This window comes from Mustela putorius, unplaced genomic scaffold, assembly GCF_011764305.1.
Source record: "Mustela putorius furo isolate JIRA1106 unplaced genomic scaffold, ASM1176430v1.1 tig00003834_pilon_pilon_pilon, whole genome shotgun sequence".
Classification (NCBI taxonomy): domain Eukaryota; kingdom Metazoa; phylum Chordata; class Mammalia; order Carnivora; family Mustelidae; genus Mustela; species Mustela putorius.
Window position 1 is genome coordinate 55,700,626 of NW_025421987.1, and position 27,361 is coordinate 55,727,986.

At 37.8% G+C, this 27,361-nt stretch overlaps 1 protein-coding gene across 1 annotated transcript in view; it reads right to left on the reverse strand.

Annotated features, from left to right (window-relative positions):
• Positions 1–27,361, reverse strand: part of IGSF10 (immunoglobulin superfamily member 10) — a 50,052-nt gene that overhangs the window by 8,096 nt on the left and 14,595 nt on the right. Inside the window, exons 4-5 of the mRNA XM_004755549.3 lie at positions 16,107–16,497; positions 184–4,512 (exon numbers count right to left, since the gene is read on the reverse strand). Of these exons, the coding sequence (XP_004755606.1) occupies positions 184–4,512; positions 16,107–16,497 (4,720 nt within the window). The remainder of the gene's footprint in view (positions 1–183; positions 4,513–16,106; positions 16,498–27,361) is intronic.

The following is a 27,361-nucleotide window of genomic DNA, read 5'->3' on the forward strand; positions in this document are numbered from 1 at the left end:
TCTGTATCCTGGAGAGATTTGAAACTGGTGTCGATTCTTTGGATGTGTAACCCTGAAACATAACACAATCTTTTCCTTGTTTTATGACTAAGGAAGACTAAGAGTAAATAAATAAATAAATAAATAAATAAATAATAAAACAAAAAAAATACAACCAAAAAAACCACCAAGAGTGTCAGATACCTGATGATACTCTAGTCCAGAGGATGGTGGGCAGGGGATTTCCGACAGCCTCACAAGGAAGAAAGGCATCTGAGTTAGCAGGAACAGTAAAACTTGCTGCTTTTCCTCCAACTATTCTGGGCCTTTCAAATGTATTCCTAGACAAAGAATCAAAGGGAAGGAGTTCAGAGGTTGTTATTTTTTGAATTTGTGTCTTATCAAAGCCATTTTTCTTTGCAGTCTTTTTAATATCCCAGTCTGAAGCATGGGTGATGTCCTCTGGCAAGCCTGGACTAGGCAATATGCTCACTATTGGCGTTTTGCCTTTGTTTGCAGTTTCTGGGTATGACTTCTGCCAGAAGTGGTTTTCTGACCACGGAGTGGAAGTCAGTTTAGAATTCTGTGGTTTAACTGTTACTGGGGCTGGCATGGAAGTAGAATGAAACAGATTAGAGTAGATAAAGTGGGTGGCTCCACTTGTGACCTTGACATTTGGGCGAACTTTGGGAGATGTTGCAACCTCTACTGCTAACTGCTGTGGATTAGCACTGTGCCTAGAGTGTTCACGTGGTTTGACCACTGTATTTGTCATCATCCTAAAAGCGGGAGTTGCCATGTTGTCTATGACAGCACTTTGATTATTCAAGGGATGGGAGATGGGAATTGGCATTGGAGCAGCACTACTACTCAGGAATGGTGGCATGGTTGAGTGTCTAATGATTGTGTTCCTAGTTGTGCTCTGGTGTAGTTTGCCAGACAAAGTGATTTCAGAAACAATTCTGCTCTTCAAAACCTGAGTATTCTCTTGGGGTCCTTCTTCAGTTATGTCTGTCAGACTAAGCATTCTTGGATAAAGATCCATTGTACTTGAAATTCCTTTCATGTTTTCTAAGGGGGGCGTGGTTGAAGTTTCAGCCGCAGTTAGATCAGGAGGTGTCATAGTAGTGGATACAGTGAAGCCAGAACTCTGACTGGGAAAGGAGTGTGGGTCATTCCTGTTCCTCAGAGGCTCCTTTTTTCTTTGTATGTTTCGTGTGCTGGGTCTGGCTATTTGGGTTTTACTGATAATGACTGATGCAGGGGCAGTAGGAGGAACAGTTAGCCTGGCTGTCTGCTTAGATATGAAATTGGTACTTGGTTCATTGCTTGAGATATTAGGAGGTGTAAGGTAAACTGGTGGAAAGGGCAGCTTCTTCATTGTTGGGAGACTTATAGGACTGTGTGTTTCAGTGATATTTTGGTGAGTTGTAGCTGATGTTATAGATGGAATTTGCATCACACTTGCTGAGAGTGTTGTGAAATGGAAAGGGGAAACGTTAGCCGTGGGTAAAGCAGGAGATATTTTAGTAAGCACTGTGGCTTTGTTTTTTGGTGAGCTAAATTGATGCTGATTCTTTAACCTCTCTTTTTGGACATGGTTATTTACAAAGATCTGATGCCAGGGAATTTTCCTTCTTAAAAATCTTGTAATAGCTGTAGTAGTAGACATAGATGGCTTGGTGGTGGGATCTGGAACTGATGATACAATCATTGACTCCCTTTGAAGTTCGCTGGTATTAGACACACTCGGGTAATCATTGTTTGGAACAGGAGTTTTTTCCTCAGGTAAGGAGTTGGGGGCATGAGTCATAACTGCATCAGTTGGAGTCACTTGTGTACTTTTAGCACTGAAATATTTTATTGTGGGTATTGTTTTCTCAATATTTACATTTGGTTTGTTCTCAAATAGTAATGATGGATTGTGGACTAGAATTGTAGACTCTTCTGTGACTCTGGCACTTTCAGCTTTGGTGAGCCTGATGGGGGAAGAACTTGGAAAAGAAAATGCTGTTGCAGCATGGGTGAGCCTTTCCCTGGGAGAACAGGATGGGCACACCACACTGGCCTCTGTGGCTGAAAATGCAGTAGTGCTTTCTTCAGAAGAAACTCTGAATGTTGGTCTCACAAAGCCGTATCTATGCTGTCGAAGAACTGGAGTTCTATATGGGCTGATAATTCGACCCCTACCCCAAATTTTCCTCCGTCTTCCAAAGTGCCTGGATGTTAGCAGGATGTTAGTTGTACTATTTCTTGGAATCTGTGACTGAGAATGAGCAGCAGTGTATGGGCCTGAAGGTATCTCAGAGGTGTTAAGCTTTTGAATGATGGATGGATAGAAGTGATTGATCCTGGGGTCACTGACTCTTGTTACAGATGTCTGATGACTATTTGTGGCATTTACTGACCCTACGAATATATCAGCTTTGCTGTTAGCACTACTCAGCATTTTGATATTGACATCTTTGCTTATAGTCCCCATTGTTTTTGGGAGTGTACTTTGTAAATGCTCTTTTTTCTTCCCAGTGTTGTCAGCTTCCTGAAATTGTGTTGCTTCAGGTAATAGAGGAAAGATAGTGGAGAAATTTTCATTGATTGTGCCTCGCATTTTGCTTAATAAGGTTGGGTTTATATTCTTTGACATGGTTGTAGTTTTAATAGGAGATGGTTTGAAATCTATTGGTTTTTCAGGTGGTAGGATTTGTGGACCCACAATTGGAAAGACTTCAGTGACAGCACTTATATTTGTCACAGAGGTATCAGGTATTTTTCTGGAATTGGCAATCACTGTCCTTGCCAGAACACTAGGAGCCTTAGTTGCCAGGACCATCAGTTCCTCATCTGGAGGGAGCATGCCTGAAGAGTCTATTTCTTCACCAGGTATATTCAGGAGTTGGGTGACCACTGGAGGGGGTCTTGTTGTAGTATGTTCTTGCTTCTCTGGTATAGTATTCTTTTTAGCTTTTTCCAAAAGTGCTGCCCAGTGCCGTGGGTCAATTCTTCGAGCAGAGGAAGAGAAGGGCCTCCTGTGTTCCCTAAAATGTCGATTTAGTGAATCTCCTCGCCGCCGGTGTATTGACTCACGATAGTTATGCTTTTTACTTGTGCTCAAGACTTGTTTTCCAGTCTCGACTCTCACTGGAGCAGATGTAAGGAGTTGCACAGCTGGTGGGTCCTTAAGATGGGCAGTGGGATTGGCCTCATCAAATCCAGATCCATCTTTTTCTACGTTAAGCTCTACTGGCCTTTGCCCTTTTGTTTTGACTGAAACTTGGTTAATCAAAAAGTCAACCCCTGATGGGTTGGCTGCTACACAATAGTAATAACCCTGGTTTTTTGGGGTGATCTGTAATATTCTTAGTGTGCCATTATTCAGAATTTGCTTGTCTCTGGAGGACTGATAAAGCACAGTGTTTCCTGGAAGAACCCAGCTAACAGAGGCATCTGGGATACCAGAAGAATGACAGGGAAGGTCAAGTATTTCACCAGTGAAAACTGTATAATGAGCCCCATTTTCATGATGGGCTTCTAAAGAGGGCTCTACCACAGTGATTCTATAGGTGAGAATATCTGCATCATCATAATTGGTGCTTATGCAGTGGTATACGCCTGTGTCAGAACTATCAGCCATCTGGAGTTCTAGTTTTCCACTTTTGTCTATTAAGATTCGTCCATCTTCACTAACATATGGGGCTCTCACTTTACTCCCATCAGCCAGAAGCCACTCCAAATGTGGGGTAGGGTCTCCTTGGCCTGGGCATTCTAGGCTAGTGGTTCCACCAATCAAAACAGTGCGTTCCAGCTTAGTATTATTATCTCTGGAAATCATGGTCCATTTATGCTTCACTGGACTTGTTTCTGCCCTTGGTAAAGTGACTTGAACATCACTGCAGTACTGAATATGCAGTGTACTGAGTGTGGTGGCAGTTCTGTTCAGCTGCAGGGAGATTTGGTCTTGCATTAACCAATGGGGATCTATTGTGAGATCAGCCTCTATGCCAGTAAAGATGTCTTCAGGTTCAGGAGCCACCTGTTTATACTTGTAGTAGCATTGTGGTGTTTCAGTGAGCAAGTGGCTCCTTTCTAGAATCAGAGGAGAATCACTGTACAACGCCAGCACTTGCCATACTTGCTGAATGTGATTGTTATCTATGTTACACACCAGAAATGTTGAAAATGATGTATTTAGCATGATAGAGTCATTTTCTTCAGTGAATGCAATGGATGATGTCTTTGAGGGCTTTTGGATACTGCAGACCATGTTAGCTTCATTTCCAAATTGATCTGTCATATTCAAAGTGAGGGAGCCAAAGGGTGCCATGAAATCTTGGGGAGAGATGGACACAGGAGTGCTGTCTTCCAGAAGAGTCAAGTTCTTTAATTTCAGGGATGAGTCAATGGTTGGCTTGGCACACAGGAAAGCTGCAGCTGGGACCAAAGCTAAAGGCGTGCCCTTAGAGATCCTGGGGTTCACGCAAAGTGGACATTGCTGAGGACTGGAAGGACTTCTTTCTTTTTTGCATTTTATTATATCTAGGAAAAATGACAATTGAGTTATTGCCAGCTGTGGCCTCCTTAAATTCGAACATTTTAAAGAAATAGCTTCTGCTAAAATTTGAAAGAACAATTTGGAAATTTTATAGTGTTTAATAGTAAGTTTGCTACTTTTTTGTCTTTAGGTTGATTTCTAAACAAATATTGTCTCTTCACCCTGCCCACAGTATTATATCTGTGGTCACAAGGATTTTTGTCTGTCTTGTTGATTGCTTTATTTCCCATATGTAGAAAGTGCCTGATATATATTTGGTACTCAGAAAATATTAGCAAAAAGAATAATTTCCTTAAATAGGGAAATGAAATATATGCTTATGTTTCTCACTTTTACTAAGAGTGGTTCAGTTCTATTTCCCCATTTTAATGTTTTAAGGGTCATGGGGCACCTGGGTGGCTCAGTGGGTTAAGGATCATAGAATTTCATTTTCCTTTAAAAGATTAAATATTTCATAGAATTCACAAACAGGTTAGGAAAAGTTAATACCTATTCTCCTCAAACTATTCCAAAATACAGAAGAGGAAGGTAAGCTTCCAAACACATTCTATGAGGCCAGTGTTATCCTGGTACCAAAACCAGACAAAGACACCACAAAACAAGATAACTACAGGCCAACATCCTTGATAAATATACATGTAAAAATCCTCAACAAAATACTAGCAAACTGCATTTAACAATACATTAAAAGGACCATCACCATGAGCAAATGGGATTTATTCTGGGGACACAAGGATGGTTCAATATTCACAAATGAATCCGCATGATAAACTATATCAACAAAACAAAGGATGAAAATCATATGACCATCTCAACAGATGAATAAAAAACATTTGACAGAATTCAACATCTGTTCCTCATAAAAACTATCAACAGAGTGGGTTTAGAGGAAACCTACTTCAACAGAATAAAAGCCAAATATGACAAATCCACAGCTAACATCATCTCAGTGAAAAACTGAGAACTTTCCTCTAAGATCAGGAACAGGGTGTCAACTCTCACCACTTTTGTTCAATATAGTACTCTTTAGAAGTCCTACTTGCAGCATTTGGACAAAGAAAAAGAAAGAAAAGGCACCCAGATTGATGTGAAAGAACAAAAACTGTCACTGTGTGCAGATGACATGACACTGGCACAAATACAGACACAGGTCAAGGGAACAGAACGGAGAGTTCAGAAATAAACCTATACTTATTAATCATACCTATGTTATGTTATAATTCATCTGTAACAAAGGAGGCCAGAATATAAAATGGGAAATGGACAGACTCTCCAATATTAATGGTGCAATCAGAACTGGACAGCTACATGCAAAAGAATGGAACTGGACCACTTTCTTACATCATACACAAAAATAAGCTTGAAATGGATTAAAGACCTAAATGTAAGACCTAAAATCGTAAACATTCTGGAAGAGAGCACAGGCACTAAGGCATCTGACAGTGACCACAGAAACCCTTTTCTACATATGTCTCCTTGGGCAAGGAAAACAAAAGCAAAAATAAACTATTAGGACTGTGCCAAAACAAAAAGCTTTTGCACAGTGAAGGAAATCATCAACAAAAAGGCAACCTACTGAAAGAAGTTATTTGCAAATGATATATCCAATAACTAGTTAGTATCCACACTATATAAAGGACTTCTACAACTGAACATCAAAAAACAAAAACCCCAAATAATTTGATTTAAAAGTGGGCACAGACCATGAATAGACATTTTTTTTTTTCAAAGACGACAAACAAATAGCCAAAAGACACATGAAAAGATGCTCAGCATCACTCATCATCAGGGAAATGCAAGTCAAAACCACAATGCAAGATCATCTTATACCTATCAGATGGCTAAAATAAAAAAATTAATAAATAAATAGCAGGTGTTGGCAAGGATATGGAGAAAAAGGAACCCTCATGCACTCATGGTGGGAACGCAAACTGGTGCAGCCGCCGTGGAAAACAGTATGGAGGTTTCTCAAAAAATTAAACAATTACCATAGGATCTAATAATTGCACTACTGGGTATTTACCCAAAGAATACAAAAATACTAATCTGAAAGGATACATGCACCCTCATGTTTATTGCAGCATCACTTACAATAGCCAAGATTTGGAAGAAACCTAAGAATCAATAGAGGAATGGGTAAGGAAAATGTGGTATTTATATATATTGGAATATTAGCCACACACACACACACACACACACACACACACACACAGGAGGAGATTGTGCCATTTTTGACAACAGGGATGGCCTATGTACTCCAGTATGACAGGTGGTGCTACATACGTCTGGGTCAGCATTCTTTGGTAAACTTTAAAATCTAAACCCATGGAAAGAAGATGTCCGGCAAGCCTGAAAACCTTTGAGTACTTGTAAGAGGCTCTTCTAAGTCATCCACTTCCCAACCAGCCATAACTCTTAACCTGCTCATCAACACCCTAGGTTCAGACCCTGACAAAGCAAAGAACATGGCAGACTTCTGGCTTAATTGAACCTCAGCAATTATACTCACATCTTGGTATGCTTACTATTGCTAGCACCTAGACACAGAGTTAGCAGAGTTAGTTAAAATACCTGAACACCAGGTATTTTACTTCAGATGCAGATCTTACTTATCACGTCACTTTCATTTCCTCCATCAATCTTTTAGTCATACAGACATGCTTCCCATTCCTCAACCTGCCATGCCTTTATTAGACTCTGGAATATGCTCTTCCTTCCACTTCCCATCATTTGCCATCTGACACACCCTCTTCCATCAATGTCTAACTGTTTACATCCTTCAGGACCCAGTCACAACACCACTTCTGGGTGGGCTTTCTGTTTTATGTTCCCCTTATATCTTTCACTTCTCCTATCCTACTCCTTACCCATCCACTATTAGAATAACCTGTCTAGTTACTGTAGATCCCCGGCTCCAGCCAATGGATGCTCACAAAAGTTTGGAGGGAGGGATGAAGGTGGGCAGACAGGCCAAATTCTAAGGTCACATTTTGCCACATTTTAACGTAAAGCTTGAGGTATGTCTTAAAATTGAAGGTGTTTTACAACACCAGCTGATCAGCTATCAGTCTTGATATGGCTTCTGCTACCGCACAGAGAACACTGTCTTAGCTATTTACATTGCTTTCTTTTTAACTGAGTTACATGCACTGTTGGTACTACATATATTAAGTTTGCCACTTAAAATGTTTTTATTAAGGGGCACCTGGGTTGTTCAGTTGGTTAGGTGTTCGGCTCTTGGTTTCAGCTTAAGTCCTGATCTCGGGGTCATGAGATCAAGTCCTGCTTCAGGATCTTTGCTCAACACAGAGCCTAACTGAGATTCTCTCCCTCTGCCCCTCCCCCTGCTCACTCACTCTCTCTCACTCTCTCTCTAAAATAAAATCATTAGAAAATAAAAATGAAATGTTCGTATTATGCTTTGGCACTAAAACAAGAAGTTATTAGGTGGGTAGAAAGGCTGAAAACAGAGAAGATAGACATAAATTTAATATTAGTAAAGCAAATATTTTTCAAAGAAATAGCCACAAATCCTAATTTTATAGAGAAACAAGACAACGACCTTTGTGAAACCTAAGCAGCCAAAATACCCACAAGTAGATGAAGCTGTGTTACGCTGGACTACTGATATATGTGCAAAAGGATTGCCTAACACGTTCCACCTGAGGCAACTGAAAACACGAGGAACTGTCACATCTCTTGGAATGGGTGAAAAAAATGTCCAAGCAGAAGTTGACATGACTCATTCATGATTCTTGTAGGATTATCATTAAGGTATTTCGGTAAAAAGGAAAACATGTAATTATTTAAACATGACTGAAAGATGTTAGCCCTAATGGGTTTCACTAATTATGTATATACACACACATACACAATATATATGTATAAACAGGTTGTGGACATATTAAGATTATATAGGTGGGTGATGGACTCCTTTGTATTCACCATCAAAATGGCTAATTGGGTACCCATTATGTTCTAGGCACATTCTAGGAGCCATATGTAAATAAATCTGACATAGAATAGGAAAGGCAAAAGACTTTTAATACTAATAAATACAATAAAATGTGGTTCGTTCAAGAATGGAATTGTGGGTAAACCGAAAGTGGTGAAATGATGATAGGTAGCCCTTGAACGACACAAGTTTGAACTGTGTGGGTCCACTTATATATGAATTTCTTCAATAAATATACTGGAAAATTTTTTTGGAGATTTGTTAGAATTTGAAAAACCTTACAGAAAAACCACATAACCTAGAAATGTTAAAGTATGTCATGAATACATAAAATGTGCACAAATCCATTATAAAAAGTTAAAATTTATCAAAAATAGTAAACACTTAAATCCATTATTTAAAAAGTTAAAAATTTTTAAAAGATTTTATTTATTTGACAGAGATCACAAGCAGGCAGAGAGACGGTGGTGGTGGGGGGGAGCAGACTTCCCGCTGAGCAGAGAGCCTGATGTGGGGCTCCATCCCAGGCCCTGGGATCATGACCTGAGCTGAAGGCAGAGGCTTTAACCCACTGAGCCACCCAGGTGCCCCCAAAAGTTAAAATTTATCAAAACTTATATGCACACTTAAAGAAGCATGTCAAGGAAAGCATATGCAAAGCTACAATATTAAATCATAACTGCCTAAAATTAACTATAGTACATACTTTACTAGTATAATTTTGCTATTGAGGTAAGCTCAAGTATTGTGAGTATCCATTTAAAAATGCTGTGTGACACTAAATAACTCTGTGAGAGTAATTCATCTCTCCAGTAAATTGCATACTGCAGTAAAAAGTGATCTCCATGGTTCTCATGTATTTTTCCATCATTTGTAGTGCAGTATCACAAAACTTGAATAATACCATGGGGCCCAGAGCTCCTATAGTGATGCTGGAAGTGCTCCCAAGAAGCAGAGAAAAGTTATGACATTACAAGAAAAAGTTAATAGGTTTGTAGGTTCGGTTACCTGCCACTTTAACATCAATGAATCCAGCATAAGGGCCTTTGCAAGAAAAGAAAAGGAAATTCCTGAAACTGTCAGTGCAGCTATACCAGCAGGTGGAAAACCTTGCACTTTTTGTAAAATGCCTTTTTATCTTCTGTTGAAAAATACAGCCTTTATGTGGGTACAAGATTGCTAAAGAACAGCATCTCTGTAGACACTCATATGAGTCAAAAGAAAAGCAAAGTCATTATGTGAAACTTAGAGCAAAAGAAAGGAGAAGGATCTAAACCTGGAGAATTAAATGCCAGCAAAGGATGGTTTGATAATTTTAGTAAGAGATTTGGCTTAAAATATATCAAGATAACAGGAGAAGCAGCTTCCACCATCCAAGAGGGAGCAGATGAGTTTCCAGACACCATCACAAAAATCATTGAAGAGAAACGATATCTGCCTGAACAAGTTTTTAATGTAGATGAAAGTACCCTATTCTGGGGCGGGAGGGTGGGGAGCCACAAAAGCCATTTATTTATTAGGAAGAGAAGGAAGCACCCGGAATAAGGCTAGGTAGGGATAGGCTAACTTTACTGTTCTATGCAAATGCAGCTGGGTTCATCATTAGGACTTCCTTTATCTCTAATGCTGCTAACCCCCAAGCCTTGAAGGGAAGTGATAAACACTAGTTGCCTATCTTTTGGTTGTACAGCAAAAGAGCCTGGATGATGAGAATATTTTTTCTAAATTGGTTCCATTGATTCTTTGTTCCTGAAGCCAGGAAGTACCTTGCCAATAAGGGACTGCTTTGTAAAGTTCTTTTAATGTTGAGCAATGCCCCTAGCCACCCAGAACCCTATGAGTTCAACACCAAAAGCATCAAAGTGGCTTACTTGCCCCCAAATATATTTCTAATTTATTCTCTAATTCAGGAGGTCCTAAAGGGATCATTAAGGCTTATTAAACATAATATTCTATGGAAAGGATTATTAATTCTATGTAATAGAACTCCTGATAGAACATCATGAAAATCTAGAAGGATTACACCAGTGAAGATGCCATTGTTGTTATAGGAAAAGCCAGGGAAGCCATCAAGTCTGAAATGGTAAATTCCTGCTGGAGAAAACCATGTCCAAATGGTGTGCATGGCTTCAAAAGATTTACCCCAGAGCTAATCAAGGAAATCATGAAAGACTCTAGATATGGAAAAAAGAGAAAAAAATAAAAGCATAAGGGGGTGGGGGAGTGGTTCAGGGAGGTGGTAGTGAAGGGCTTCAAGACATGGATCTTAGAGAAATTCAAGAGCTAATAGACACCACAACAGAGAGATTAACAGAAGATGACTTGGTAGAAAATAATGCTTTCAAACCAGTGCCTAATGACAAGGGGGAAGACTCAGAAAAAGCAGTGCCAAAGACCAAACTGACCTTTGACAGTCTGGCAGAAGGGTTCCTATTAATTCAAGACTGCTTTTGCAATGGCCACGGTCGCCAAACTGTGGAAAGAACCAAGATGCCCTTCAACAGACGGATGCATAAGGAAGATGTGGTCCATATACACTATGGAGTATTATGCCTCCATCAGAAAGGATGAATACCCAACTTTTGTAGCAACATGGACGGGACTATAAGAGATTATGCTGAGTGAAATAAGTCAAGCAGAGAGAGTCAATTATCATATGGATTCACTTATTTGTGGAGCATAACACATAGCATGGAGGACATGGGGAGTCAGAGAGGAGAAGGGAGTTGGGGGAAATTGGAAGGGGAGGTGAACCATGAGAGACTATAGACTCTGAAAAACAATCTGAGGTGTTTGAAGTGGTGGTGGGGGGAGGTTGGGGGGACCAAGTGGTGGGTATTAGAGAGGGCGCGGATGCATTGAGCACTGGGTGTGGTGCAAAAATAATGAATACTGTTATGCTGAAAATAAAAAAATAAATAAATTAAAAATAAAAAAAGACTGCTTTTGACTTGCTTTAGGATATTGACCCTTCTGTACAATGGGCACTGAAACTAAAGCAAATGGTGAAAGATTGGTCCTATATAGAAACGTTTTTAGAAAAATAACAGAGCAAAATGTCTGACAGAAATGACGAGGTATTACTGTAAAGTTGCACTGAGTATACATGCCTCTCCTGCTTCCCCTACCACCCCCTCTGCTTTTTGGACAGCAAGACCAATGCCTCCTTGATGAGGGGACGATGATGATGGGGATGAAGACCTAATGATGTCCCACTCCCTCATAATGAAAAGTAAGTAATTACAATGCTGTAGATTTAATAAACTTATCTATCGTGCATGTTTTATGTGAAAACCCAATAATGGTATAGTAAGAACTGTGTGAGCTGCTTTTGTACTAGTGCCTCAGTTTTCATTATGTAGAATATCAGTGCAAGACTTGTATGGAAGTAGATAGCATTTCCTTACATAGGCATGCTGTGAGTGATATTTAACCTAAAATTAATGTGTTAGCTTACTTACTGTCTTATAACTTTTCTTTTAAAGAATTACATTAGTATACATATGCCTCTGTCTTATAATTAGAGAAGCTGCATTGTCAGCCTATCAACACAGGTAAGGGGTTTGAAAATCTTGTATTATGAATAAGACTAACACTGTATACCATAGAAGTTTTATAATGATACATTCCTTAGTGTATGGGCTAGGCTACCATAAAATAATCATATTGTTGCTTCATTATCAATGCATGGATATGAAATAAAGGTGAATTTCTTTTTGATATTGTCTTTTCATTTTTGATGTCTAGCATTAGTGAAACATAATATCTATAGTGTTTTATATCCTATAAGACATTATTAATGTAGGTACTGGAATAATTTCTTATAAGCACATGGTATAAATTTACAGTATCAATAAATACAGTACAGTAAGTGTATTTCCCATATGATTTTCTGAAACATTTTCTCTAGCTTTATTATAAGAATACAATATAAAACACATATGGAAATATAAAATATGAGTTGATTTGCCATATATGGCCAATATGAAAGCCATATATGAAAGCCATATAAGGTTTTCGGTCAACAGTAGATGATTGGTGGTTAAGTTTTGGGGGATTCAAGTTATACATAGATTTTCAACTGTGTTGGTGATCAACTGTATTCAAATACAGATGGGGCGAGTGGAAGAGCACCAGGTTTCCCGGAAGGAGTGAGTGCTGAGCAGAGTTTGCCGGCTGTCTGGGAGCCCATCCCACAGAGAAGGAAAGGAAGTGCTCCAGGCAGGAAGGCCACAGGGTTGAGATAGAAAAACAGTGAAGAGTGTGTCTGGGATGGCAGGGAGTGCTGAGGATTGGAAAGGAAGGAAACACGGCTAGGCTAAACTAGGCTGAGGAGCTCGGGCTTTGTTCTGCAGGCCGAGATCAGAAAATTTTTTATGTAGAGGGCCAGATAAAAAAGATTTTAGGTTTGTGGACTATGGGTTTCTGACATAACAAATGGACTATACCATTGTAGCAACAAAGGAGCCACAGAATGAGGCATGACTGTTTTCCAATAAAACTCTATTTACAAAAGCCTTGTAGAGGGGCGCCTGGGTGGCTCAGTGGGTTAAGCCTCTGCCTTCACTTCAGGTCGTGATCTCAGGGTCCTGGGATCGAGCTCCACATCAGACTCTGCTCAGCAGGGAGCCTGCTTCACCCTTTCTCTGCCTGCCTTTCTGCCTACTTGTGATCTCTCTCTCTCTGTGTTAAATAACTAATCTTTAGGGGAGAAAAAGCCTTGTAGAGGGCTGTAATTGGCCAATTCTTGAACTTTTATCACAATTTTAGTTCTTGGAATTAAAAAAATTCCTTAGTATATAAAATAAATAGGTATCTTAGACTCATGGCATATTCTACTTTAAATGTTAGCTGCTAACACTATACAGTAGCCTGATTTTATTACCAGAACATATAATTAGCAAAATGGCAGATAGCTTGGATACCATGTAGGAACTGAATACACAATCATTTTCTCTCTGGTGTGTGTAGTTCTTTCCTGGTGGGCATCACCCCCCTGCCCTCCCCCACTCCCTACTGCTACGTTTCTCAGATAAACTTTCCTTGTGTGCTCACCATTCTCCGTCCCCGTACTCCAGCTAGCAACCACATGAAAACCCAGTATTTCTTCCTCATTCTCCTTTATCGCTCCCTGGCATTTGAAAGTGTGGACAAGCCCCCACTCAGTCCTCTTGGGGTCTGTAAAGCTACATGCAAGTGTGGCTCCGTCTGTCTTTATAGTTCAATCTGTCATTCTTGACACACAAACCTTCTCAAGCACTTCATCCTTGGACTCTTGTTTCTCCCCACTCCTGTCCGTCTGGTCTGCTGCTCATAAACTGACCATCCCCCCAAAAGCATCTCTGTCTTCCAAGCTTTCACTGTAAAATCTCTTTGGCCGCTAGGATTAAGTACAATCCTCATAGCTGGGTGTTCAGTTCTCGCTGCGGCGGATTTCCGAACACCCTGAACCTATGCTGGGCAATTGGGCTCTTCTTTACCCTCTTTCTGCAGCGTGTTCGGTCTTCATGTACAAAGCAGGTTCTCCACCCCAAATGCATTTTAAAGAAAGGTTTTGATTTTTGAATTTCTGCTTTTCTATGTTCTAGCTGTGTGACCTGGGTAGGTCGCAGTGAAAATGATGATAACGCTTCACACTTAGAGCTTGCTTTGAGCCCTACCTTGTGCTAAGCAATTTGTATGTAATATACTTTCCAATTATTATTATCCCTATGTTACAGGTAAGAAGATTGAAGCATAAAGGGTCTAAATGAGTAGTCTAAATTTAGTAGTAGTCTAAATCTCCTCAGCCTCAGTTTTTTTATCTGTAAATGGAGGATTATTGTGAGGATTCAATTGAAAACATTTAGCACAAGGTCAACCCCAAACTCAGTACACGTTAACTCCCTGCTAGCTTGTATATTCCTTCTTCTCCATTTGATGTATCTTTTATGACCCAGTCCAATTTCCCTCCTTTTCAATCAAGGTAGAAGTAAATTTTTGATGACTCCAATTTCCTATGGAACTAAGTCTTCAATAAAGTATTTCGATGTTGTTCATTTATAGCCTTATTGTCTTTTTTTTTTTTTTTTAGATTTTATTTATTTTATTTGACAGAGAGAGCACAGGTAGGCAAAGTGGCAGGCAGAGGGAGAGGGAGAGGCAGGCTCTCCACCAAGCAGGGGACCCAATACAGGGCTCCATCCTAGGATCCCGGGATTATGACCTGAGCTGAAGGCAGCTGTTTAACCGGCTGAACCACCCAGGTGTCCCTAGACTTACTGTCTTTTTATGTGTTTAGCATATTTGCCTAAAATATTTGCTCTTGGAGAGCTAAGGTGGTGTCTATTGCCCTAAAGTAATTCTCAAAGTTCAGTTAATGTTCCCTGATTTGCTTTTTAACTAATTAACTGACTACACACAGACACACATATAAATAAGATGGCAGCAATTTCAAACCTTTTCCACTTTTCCCAAGCTTTCGGCCTTGACCCTGTCCTAGAATCCTCCTCCAGTCACCTCTCTTGGACCTTCATAGGGGTGAAAAAGCCATTTGATAATAGCTTCCTTTGTCTTTTGTACCAGACCCAGCAATTCCCCTGCCTCTATGCCCATCTACTTCTCTTTCTCCTAAGGAAAATCCTTCCACCTATGTCTGGATCTCTTGCCCTCCAGTCTTCTCAGGGGACTGGTTCAGTGGATGATCTGCCCCTTTGAAGTGTTGTCCCCTTCTCTGCCTTAATCTCTTCTCACCTTGAACATGCTCAAATCTCTCTCATGCGTGAAGAATCCTGTGTGATTACACATTTCCATCTGGCTGCACCCTCCCTCCATCCCTTACTTCAGGCCAGACTTCTCCAAGAGTGGACTGCTCCCTGCTTTCCATTTCTCTCTCCCCACACAACAGTCTCTCCCTGTCACTCTTTCCAAAGTTTGGAAAATCAATATCTTCCCCTTTGATGACAAAATCAATATGTTCCTCTCAGTCATTTTCTCAAAGACTTAATTATTTAATCAGATTTCAACAGTTAATAGTGCATTTAATTATTTATTCATTTCTGTCCCTCCTCCGCTGCAAGAATGTAAACTCCGTTATGGGGCTATCTTGTTCATTTTTAGATCCCTGTGTTGTGATCTCTTGTTCATAGTAGGTTTACAGTAACTACTTGTTGACTGAATAGATCTTGCCTTCTTCGTGACAAATTTTACTTTGCCCATCAAAGCACATTTCACAATCTGATTATGTGTTTGCTTATCTGTAACATACCAGAGGCATGGCTAGAGCAGAGACAGCGCTCTTGACAGTTCTATCACCAAGCACAAGATCTTGACTAGAACTCCAAAAAAATGTGTATTGACTGAATGACTGAAAGGAAGATAAGAAAAAGGAAGGGATTTTATGGCTCGTGGTAAGTAAAAAAGAGTAACACTCCTTTTTCCTAATTTTGCCAGAAGTGATGACTGGATAACTGACCTGAAACAACACACAAATAATTCATTAAAGAGAATTCATCACCACAAAGTTATTATTTAGTGTCCATTTTCTCTCCAACTAAATTACCTTGGCCTCCCCACTTCCTGGTAAAAATCTCCAGGCAGGTTTCCTCTACTTAGGACAAAGAAATAAATAGCATACATATATACCTGGTTTTTCCTGTATCCAGTCAGACAACCATTTTAAATGGCAATCACAAGTCCATGGGTTCCCATGAAGATAAAGGCTTTCCAAATCAGGCATATTGGAAATCATCTCTTGAGGGAGGGAGCTCAGGAAGTTATCAGACAAGTACAGGTACTTAATAAAAGATGTTTTAAATATCTGGAGGTATTTCAAAGAGACAAATGTATCTGGATGGAGCTTAGTGAGCTGATTTCCTTCCAAGTGCACCAGTCGGAGAAATGTGAGTCCATAAAAAACCTCTGGGTTTATAAACTCAATATTGTTGTGGTCCATATGCAACCGTGTCAAGCTCCTGAGGCCATAAAAGGTATCTTTCTGAAGTTTTCGAATTTTGTTATAGCTCATTTTTAATACCTAAGAATAAACAAACAAAAACCACTTAGTTTGTCCAAGGAATTTCACAAAAGGGAAAAATGTGTCAGTAATAAAACATGTTAGAATTAATCCAAAACAACTGTGTATCTATATGAATCCTAATTCAAACAAATTAGTTGCCAATTAAATATGAGAATATCAGGGAAATTAGAAAACTCATGATGATATTAAGGAGTTATTGCTAAAATTTATAGATTAATTTTGTGGTTATGTTTTAAAGATTCCTTAACCTTGAGACATATATGAAGTGCCTGTAGATAAAACATTAAGATATCTTATTTCTTTTAAAACAATGCAATGAAATAAAATAAGTACTGAGTAATAGTACAAGTGAAGCAATCTGTTATGTCTTGGTAACTACTGAACCTGGATGATGATATTTTGGGATTTATTATAGTATTCTTTTTACTTTTGTATGTGATCGAAAATTTTTATAGTAAGTTTTTAAATTGATATTTCAAGTAAATTTAAGGTTTGTTAAACATGGATTTTTTTATAAGAAAGCAATATATTGAATTTATCTGTCACATTTATAACAGTGTTATTGAGATATAACTCACAGGCCATAAAATTCACCTCTTTAAAGTACACTTTAAGTGGTTTTTAGTACATTAACAGTGGTGCAACCATCTCCACTAAATTTAGAACGTTTTCAGCACCCCCAAATCAAAACTGCTGCAATTGGCAGTCATTCTCCACTTTCTGCCTAGCTGTAGAAAACAACAAATTTACTTTATTTCTGTGGATTTGCATATTCTGGACAGTTAATGTAAATGGAGTCATACAGTATATAGCCTTCTGTGTCTTGCTTTTTTTTTTTTTAATTTGCCTAATCTTTTCAATACCAATCCCTGTTGTAGAATTGCAGAACAGTATTCCATGTGGACATATGACACGTTTTGCTTATCCACTTATCAGTGGTGGACATTTTGGGTATTTTGCACTTCTTGGTTCTTACAAGGAATAGGATTTTGATTGATTTTGCATTAAAATTATAATACTTCCTGAATATTTTGATAGCATGAGGATATTTTTTAGCAGAGAGCACAATGTGGGGCTCATCCCGGGACCCTGGGATCATGACTCAAGCTAAAGGCAGATGCTTAACCGACTGAGCCACCCAGTTGCCCCACAATAATTTCTTTTTACATTTTTTTCCCTGATTTGACCTAAGAGATCACCTTTGTTGAAGAATGCTTTTCTGGAATGACAAGTTCCCTAATAAGCAAAGGGAAATTGACAACATAGAAAAGCTCTGACATAAATATTACCTGGGAGTACAATCCCAAACTCAGGGTTCTCAATATTTGTTGAAAACGGGGTGATGAGAATAAGTATCTTTGGGGATTTCATGAAGACGTTTTTTCATCTAATTCTCGAAGATATATATTCCAAACAATGTCTGATTAAGCCATACTAAAGGAATCACATGCCCAGATGAATCCTTTTGCATTATAGGAACCTGGTATGATGTCAGAATGCTCTATGTACACTGGCATTTTATCTTTTATAAAGATATTGCTGAACTTATTTTATTATGCTGTATCTATTTTATGAGGAGCTTTGGACTAGAAATCAGATGTGTCTTGGGGGTCAAGATGGTAGAAGAGGAAGACTCTGAGCTTACTTCCTTCCATGGACAAACCAGAACTACAACTGTTTATAAAAACAACTATCTCAGGGGCGCCTGGGTGGTTCAGTGGGTTAAGCCGCTGCCTTTGGCTCAGGTCATGATTTCAGAGTCCTGGGATCGAGTCCCGCATCGGGCTCTCTGCTCAGCGGAGAGCCTGCTTCCCTCTCTCTCTTTCTGCCTGCCTCTCCATCTACTTGTGATTTCTCTCTGTCAAATAAATAAATAAAATCTTTAAAAAAAAAAACTATCTCTGAGAACAAATTGAAGACTTGCAGAAATGATTTTACACAATTAAGGATATAAAGGAAAAGCCATATCATAATGGGAGAAGGGCAAACATATGGTTTAGCTAGGAATCCACAATGCCCATGTGATGACCCATAAGGGGTAGGGGTTGTATCACAGTCATGGAGGCCCTCCTTGAGGAACAAGGGGCTCAAGCCCCACATTAGATTTGAGTCTAGAGTCCAGGGGTCCTGAACTGGGAAGACATACCATCTGACTTTGAAAACCAGTGGGGCTTATGTCTGGGAAGGTAATAAGAAACTGAGACTCTGCTCTTTAAAAAAAAGTGTTCCTGTAATCTCGCTTGTTCCTAATGTCAGAGCAGAGGCAGCAGTTTGACCAATGCCTAGGTTACACATAAAGGATATTAATTTTACAGCATGTGCTAGAGGTGCAGGGACATGCTGTAACATTCTTTGGGAACAGAAGTGAAGGTAGGCAGCATTTCTTTTTGCTCTCATTCTATGTCACTGGCCCAGTTCAGGTGGGAGCAATTTCTCCCCAAGTAAACCCCCCCCATTTTGAACCCCATTCAGGAGAGTGCCCTCAGCAGTCACAACCAGGCCTTATGGCCAGCCCCCCACCAGTGCATACAAACCACAACAGGAGGGTGCACACAATCCACACCAGGGAAACCCCTGGGGCATCACAGGAGTTTGTGCTACTGGACCCCACAGGACACCTACATAAAACCACTCCTTCAAGACCGGGTAATATAACTGATCTACCTAACACACAAACAATGAGGGACAAAATGAAGCTACAGAGGAATATGTTCCAAATGATATAATCTACCTGAAAAATAATTCAGAATGACCATAAAGATGCTCACCAAACTCAGAAGACCGAATCAACACATTGAGAACCTCAATTATGAAATAGAAAATATAAAAAGGAACCAATCAGGGCTGAAGAATAAAAAATATACTAGAGGTAACTGAGAGCAAATTAGAAAATACAGAGGAATGAATCAATGATATGGAGGACAGCAATGGAAATCACTCTATCAGAACAGCAAAAAGAAAAAAGAGAAAAGAAGACTACATAGAGTTTAAGGGATCTCTGGGACAACATCAGACATACTAACATTTCCATAGTAGGACTCCCGGAAGGAAGAGAGAGAGAAAAAGGCACAGAAAACCCATCTGAAGTAGTAATGGCTGAAAACTCCCTAACCTAATAAGTGAAACAGACATCTATGTCCAAGAGTCACAGAGTTGTAAAGAAGATGAGCCCAAAGAGACCCACACCAAGACATTAAAATCACAGTATCAACAGTTAAAGAGAGAATCTTAAAAGAACTGGAAGATAACAAGTTAGATATATGGAAATCCCCATATGACTATCAAAACTGATTTTTCAGCTGGAAATTTACAGGTGAGAAGGGAATGACAGGATATATTCAAAGTGTTGAAAGGGAAAAAAAAAATTACAAGAATTCTCTTCCAAGCAAGATTGTCATTCAAAATTGAAGAGAGATAAGGAGTTTCCCAGACAAGTAAAACCTAAAGGACTTCAACAACAAACCAGCCTTACAAGAAATGTTAAAGGAACTAATTTAAGTGGGAAAGAAAAGGCCATAAATAGGAAAGATAAAATTATAAAAGAAATGATCTCGCTAATAAAAGTAAACCTATAATATAGGTATGGATCGGAACGTCTGGGTGGCTCAGTAGATTAAAGTCTCTGCCTTCGGCTCAGGTCGTGATTCCAGGGTCCTGGAATCGAGCCCCACATCAGGCTCTCTGCTCAGCAGGGAGCCTGCTTCCCTTCCTCTCTCTCTGCCTACTTGTGATCTCTGCAAAAAATTAAAAAAAAGGTATGGATCAACCACCGACATATATAGTATGAAATTTACAAAAGTAGTAATTGTAAGTCTAGATGATTTTACTAGTCAGTGGATTCACTAAATAATAAGATACAAAATAGGACCTCAAAACATGAAGCATTGTGGGGAGTGGTGGTAAAAATGTAGTGCTTTTAGAACACCCTTGAACTTAAACGATCTTCATCTTAGAGTGCTACATAGAATTTTATGTCATATATGAACCTCACAGTAACCATAAACCAAATACCTTTATAGTTTTGCAAAACATGAAAAGAAGGGACACAAACATAACATTACAAAAGTCACCAAATTACAAGGGAAGAGATTAAGAAAAACAGAACTATAAATCAACAAAATGATAACTACCTGTTTATGAATAATTATTTTTATTAAATCCAAATATAGAATGTTATATTAGTTTAAGGTATATAACATTGATTCAACAATTTCTTACATTACTCAATGCTGACCATGATGTGTAGTTACCATACAGTGTTGTTATGATATTACAGACCATAATTTGCTATAATTTTTTATCTCCGTGGCTTACTTGTTTTATAACTGGAAGTTTGTACCACTTAATCCTTTTTTATCCATTTCCCCATCTCCATATACCCATTTCCTCTGGCAACTACCAGTTCTCTGTATTTAAGAGTCCATTTTTTTTTCTTAATTTGTTAGATTTTACATGTAAGTGAAATTGTATAGTATTTTTTTTTTTTAGATTTTATTTATTTGACAGAGAGAGACACAGCGAGAGAGGGAACACAACCAGGGGGAGTGGGAGAGGGAAAAGCAGGCTTCCCAATGAGCAGGGAGCCTGATGCGGGTGGGGCTCCATCCCAGGACCCTGGGAACATGACCTGAGCTGAAGGCAGAAACTTAACGACTGAACCACCCAGGTGCCTGTATTTGTCTTTTTCTGATTTGTTTCATTTAGTACAGTGCCTTCTCAGTCCATCTGTGTTGTTGTTGCAATTGGCAAGATCTCATTCCTTTTTTATGGTTGAATAATACTCCGTTGTATTTATACATACCACATCTTTATCCATTCATCTGTCAGTAGGCACCTGAGTTGTTTCCCAATCTCGGCTATTTTAAATAACGCTGCAGTAAACATAGGGGTATGTATATCTGTTTGAATTAGCATTTTGGGGCCCCTGGGTGGCTCAGTCTATTAAATGTCTGCCTTCACCTCAGGTCATAATCAAGAAATAGATTACTGGTAATGAAATTGAATCAGTAATAATAATAAAAAAAAATTCCAACAAGAAAAAGTGTAGGACAGGATGGCATCATAAGTGCATTCTCTACCAAACATTTAAAGAATTAATTCCTATTTTTCTCAAACTTTTCAAAAAAATAGAAATGTTAAAGGAGATTCTTTGAATGGAAAGGAATGACCATAAATAGGAATAAGAAAAATTGGGAAGGAAAAAACTTCATAAACACATTTAAGCCTAATAAAAGTAGCAAATTAGTTACTTATAAAGGCAGTATGGAGTTTAAAGCACACAAAAAAGCAATAAAGTAAATCTATAAAAATCAGCTGAAGGAATCATAAAATAAAAGGATGTAAAGTCTGATACCACATTCCTAAAATGTAGGGAAGTAAAAATTTAAGCTTGAAACTAGAAGTTTAACAGCACTAAACAACCATCAACATAATATAGACTGTTATATACATAAGATGCTACATACAAACCTAGTGGTAACCACAAATAAAAAATCATTAATAGATACACAAAAAAAATAAGGAAAAAGGAATCCAAGCACATCACTAAAGAAATCCATCAAACCACAAGGCAAGAAAAGTGACCTGCTAAAACTCAGAAAACAAGAAACAAAATGGCAATTAGAACATACCAGTTGGTAATTATTTTGAATGTAAATGGACTAAATGCTGTAATCAGAAGACAGGGTGACAGGATGGATAAAAAAAGCAACACCTAACTATATGCTGCCTACAGAGACTTATTTCAGACTTAAAACACATGCAGTTTGAAAATGAAGGGTTGGGAAAACCTTAATCATGAAAATAGAAAAGAAAGTGAAGGTGGCAATACTTATATAGATAAAATAGACTAAGACAAAAACTAACAAGAAAGTTACTTGTTAGTACTAACAAGACACTATGTAATCATAAAAAGAACAACCCAGGAAGAAAATTCAATAATGCTAAATATTTATGCACCCAACATCAGAGCAATCAAATTCATAAAGCAGCTAATAAACATAAAGGAAGGAAGTCATCAATAGTGATACAATTATTGTAAGGGACTTTAGGACTCCATTTACATCAATGGATAGATCATCCCAAGAGAAAATCAACAAAGGAACAGTGGCTTTGAATGATACATTGGGCCAGATAGATCCAACAGATAAATTCAGAATATTCCATTCAAAAAGAGTGGAACACATAATCTTTTCAAGGGCACATGGAACATTCTGCAGAGAAGATCACAACAAGCCACAAAACAAGTCTCAAAAAAGACTGAAGTAATACCATGCATCTTTTCTAACTACAACACTATGAAACTAGAAATCAGTTGCAAGGAAAATGTCTGGAAAGAACACGAATTCACGGAGTTTAAAGAACATGCTACTCAACGAAGAATGGGTCAACCAAGAAATCAAAGTGAAATAAAAAAATACATGAACACAAATTAAAATGAAACAGAATAGCACAAAATCTTTGTGATGAAGCAAAAGCTGTTCAAAGAGGAAAAAATTATAGCAATACAGACCTACCTCAAGAAGCAAGAAAAATCTTAAATAATCTAACATTACAACTAAAGGAACTAGAAAAAGAATATCCAAACCCCGAATCAATAGACAAAAGGAAGGAAATAATAAAGATTTGAGCAGAAATAAAGGAAAAAGAAACTTAAAAAAAAAAAAACCATTAACTAGAACAGATAAATGAAACCAGGAGCCACTTCTTTGAAAAGGTTGACAAAATTAATAAAGCTTTAGCTGGACTCAAAAAAAAAAAAAAAAGAGGATTCAAATAAAATCAGAAATGAAAGAGGAGAAACACCACTATAGAAATACAAAAGATTATGAGTATGAAAATTTATTTGCCAACAAATTGGACAACCTAGAAAAAAATGGAGGATTCCTAGAAACATTTAACCTCCCAATACTCCCAGAAAGAGAAAATAAGAAAAGACTGATTAATCTGTTTTATTGCCATTAACAATGAGATTGAATTAGTAATCAAAAAAAAAAATTCCGAATAAATTGAAGTCTCGGACCAGATGGCTTCACAGTATAACTTTACCAAAAACAAAGAGGAGTTAATACCTATTCTGCTCAAACTATTTCAAAAAATAGAAGAGAAAGGAAAGCTTCCAAATTCATTCTATGAGGACTTATCCCCAAACCAGATAGATACACTACAAAAAAATAGAACTATAAGCCAATACTCTAATGAACATAGATGCAAAATATCCTCAACAAATTATTGGCAAACTGAATCCAACAATACAGTTTAAAAAAAATTAGCCATGATCAAGTGAGATTTATTCCTGGGATACAAGTCTAGTTCAGTATTTGCTGGTCAAGCAACCTGATACATGACATCAACAAAAGAAAGGACAAAAACTATATGATTATTTCAATAGATATAGAAAAAGCATTTGACAAAGTACAACATCCATTCCTGACAAAAACCGTCAACATAAAAAGGCCATCTATGAAAAACCCAAAGCTAACACCATACTTAATGGGGAAAAACAGCTTCCCCCTAGATCAGGAACAGGACAAGGATGTCCACTCTCACGACTTTTATTCAACATAGTACTAGAAGTCCTAGCCACAGCAATCAGACAAGAAATAAAAGGCATCCAAATTGGTAAGGCAGAAGTTAAATTTTCACTATTTGCAGATGTCATGATAAGTAAATTCCATAAAGCTGTGGGTTACAAAATTCACATATAGAATCTGTTGCATTTCTATACACTGATAGTGAAGTAGCAGAAAGAGAAATTAAGACAACAATCCAAATTACAGTTGCACTTAAAATAACAAAATACCTACACATAAACCTGACCAAGGAAGTGAAAGACCTGTACTCTAGAAACTACAAAAGACCAATAAAAGAAATTGAAGGGGACACAAAGAAATGGAAAGATACTCCATGCTTATGGGTTAGAAGAACAAATATTGTTAAGATGCCTATACTACCCAAAGCAACCTATAAATTTAATGCAGTCCTTATCAAAATACTAACAGCATTTTTCACAGAACTATAACATATAATTCTGTAATTTGAAAGGAATCACAAAAGTCCCGGAATAGGCAAAGCAATTTTGATAAAGAAAAACAAAACTGGAGGTATAATAATCCCCGATTTCAAGATATACTATAAAATTGTAATCAAAACAATATGGTACTGGCATAAAAAAGTAGACACATAGGTCAACAGAACAAAATAGCCCAGAAATAAAGCCATGTTTATATGGTCAGTTATTCTATGACAAGGAGGCAAGAATATATAAGGTAAAAAGTCTTTTCAACAAATGGTGTTGGGAAAACTGGACCATTTAATTATACCACATATAAAAACAAACTTAAAATGAATTAAAGATCTAAATGAAACCTGGAACTGTAACAAAACTAGAAGAGAGCACAGGCAGTAATTTCTCTGACATTAACCATAACAACATTTTTCTAGATATGTCTCCTGAGGCAAAGGAAACAAAAGCAAAGATGAATCATTGGGACTATATCAAAATAAGGAGCTTCTGCACAGCAAAGTAAACTATCAACAAAACTAAAAGACAACCTACAGAATGGAAGAAGATGCTTACAAATGACATATCTGATCAATAGTTAATATCCAAAAAAATATAAAGAACTTCTATAACTCAGCATACCCCCCCAAATAATCCAATTAAAAATGGGCAGAGGACATTTCTCCAAAAAAGACCAAAAAATGGCCAACAGACACATGAAAAGATGCTCAACATCACACATCAGGAAAATGCAAATCAAAACCACAATGAGGTATCACTTCACAACTGCCAGGAATGGCTACCATCAAAACCACAACACATAACATGTGTTGGCAAGGATGTGGGAAAAAAGGCATCCTTGTGTATTGTCAGTGGGAAAAAGTGGTGCAGCCACTGTAGAAAACATAGAAGTTCCTGAAAAAAATTTAAAACTACGCCATGTTCCAGTAATTGCACTACTGAGTATTTACCCAAAAAAATACAAAAACACTAACTCAAAACCATATATGTATCTCCCTATGTTTACTGCAGCACTATTTACAATAGCTAAGATATGGGAACAACCCAGGTTTCTATCACTAAATGAATGGAGATATTTATATGTATCATACACACACACAAAGTGAAATTAGCCAGAGAAAGCAAATACCATACAATTTCACTCACACATGGCACTTAAGAAACCAAAGAAAAAAAGACAAACCTAAAACAAACTCTTAACTATAGAAAACTGATGGTTATCATTGTGGAGGTTGGGGGGTAGGGATGGGTGAAAAAGGTGAAGGGGATTAAGAATACACTTATGATGAACACTAGTAATGTATAGAATTGTTCAATCACTATATTATACACCTGAAATGTAACACTGCATATTAATTATACTGAATTAAAAATATATTAAGAATTGTAATAATAGATAATACTTGAAAAATAAAAAGTAATGGAATTTTTCTTCTTAATTCTACAATAGCCAAACTATGGAAAGAACCTAGATGTCCATCAACAGATGAATGGATAAAGATGATGTGGTATATTTATACAATGGAATACTGTGCAGCCATCAAAACACTGGTCATTAGGGGAATGTTCCAATTAATGTTCCAATCGTACGTGATTTATGAAGTGCACTTGGAAGCAAGGGTTCCCAAATAAACAGAAAGGGATGCCTATTTCAACTGGCATTTGGAAGCCTCCAAAAGATTCCAACATTCCAAAACAGTTTCATTGAAAGATTCACTGCAAAATGTTAATGAGAAGTTAGAGAGGATGCCTTGGTGGCTGAATCAGTTGAGTGTCTGCCTTCAGCTCAAGTCATGATCTCAGGGTCCTAGGATCAAGCCCTGCATCTGCCTCCCTGCTCAGTGAGGAGTCTGCTTGCCCTCTTGCCCTCTTGCTCTCTTGCCCCCTTCCCCTGCTCACTCTGCATCTCAAATAAATAAATCTTAAAGAGAGAGAGAATGTACCTAAAAGACTGTAATACTGATACATCCATTCTGAAGAGACTAACAGTTATCTTTTTAAAATAAGACCATCCAAGGATATAGGCAGTTCTTTTCAGATTATCATTCGCTCCTTGATCAAAGGCCATAGTTAAAGAATGTCTTAAACCTAGAGAGGATTCGCCAGAGTTTTTGTAAATCGATTACCTTCTGAGCCCAGTCAAGAGAAACAAAATTTCACATTGGCCCATCCTTGTCCTTTTTTTATTTGTATCCTAAGAACTTGGCTTGGCTTTCTGATTGTCTGGAAAACATAGGTTGTTAGTTCTTTCTTTGTCTGTCTTTGGGAGAGACTCCTAATCTTGTGAAGATAGTATCTTTTACACTGTCTTTGACAAAAGCTCAGGAGTTTAACACTGCTGGAAATATTTACTATTTGTTCCAGCTGACACTGGGCAAGATATTTGAAAAGATTTAATAACTTTATTATCAAATAAGTTTAACTTACTCCACCTACTAGAGATATAAATTTAAATTCAACCTTTGTAACAAATGAGTTTTGTACCTGTTTCATGGCAGTAATTTAAAAACAGAAGGTCTAACTTCTCTACATCCATTTCTATGTTCATGTGTGTCATATATGTGTGTTGTAGATATGTGGTATTTTCTACCTCCAGATGGTATTGCTAAAATTAATGTATACAAGAGCTCTGCTGAATTGGCTTAAAGAAGGTTAAATGCTTATATGAATTATATTGTCAAATATAATAGAAACTAATTCAAATGTTTTGCAAATTTGCTTGATCTGGGATGATCAAGTTTAAGTTTGTTGGCTTAATTAAAACAAGAATATCTTTATAGAGTTTTTTTTAAATTTATTTATTTGACAGACAGAAATCACAAGTAGGCAGAGAGGCAG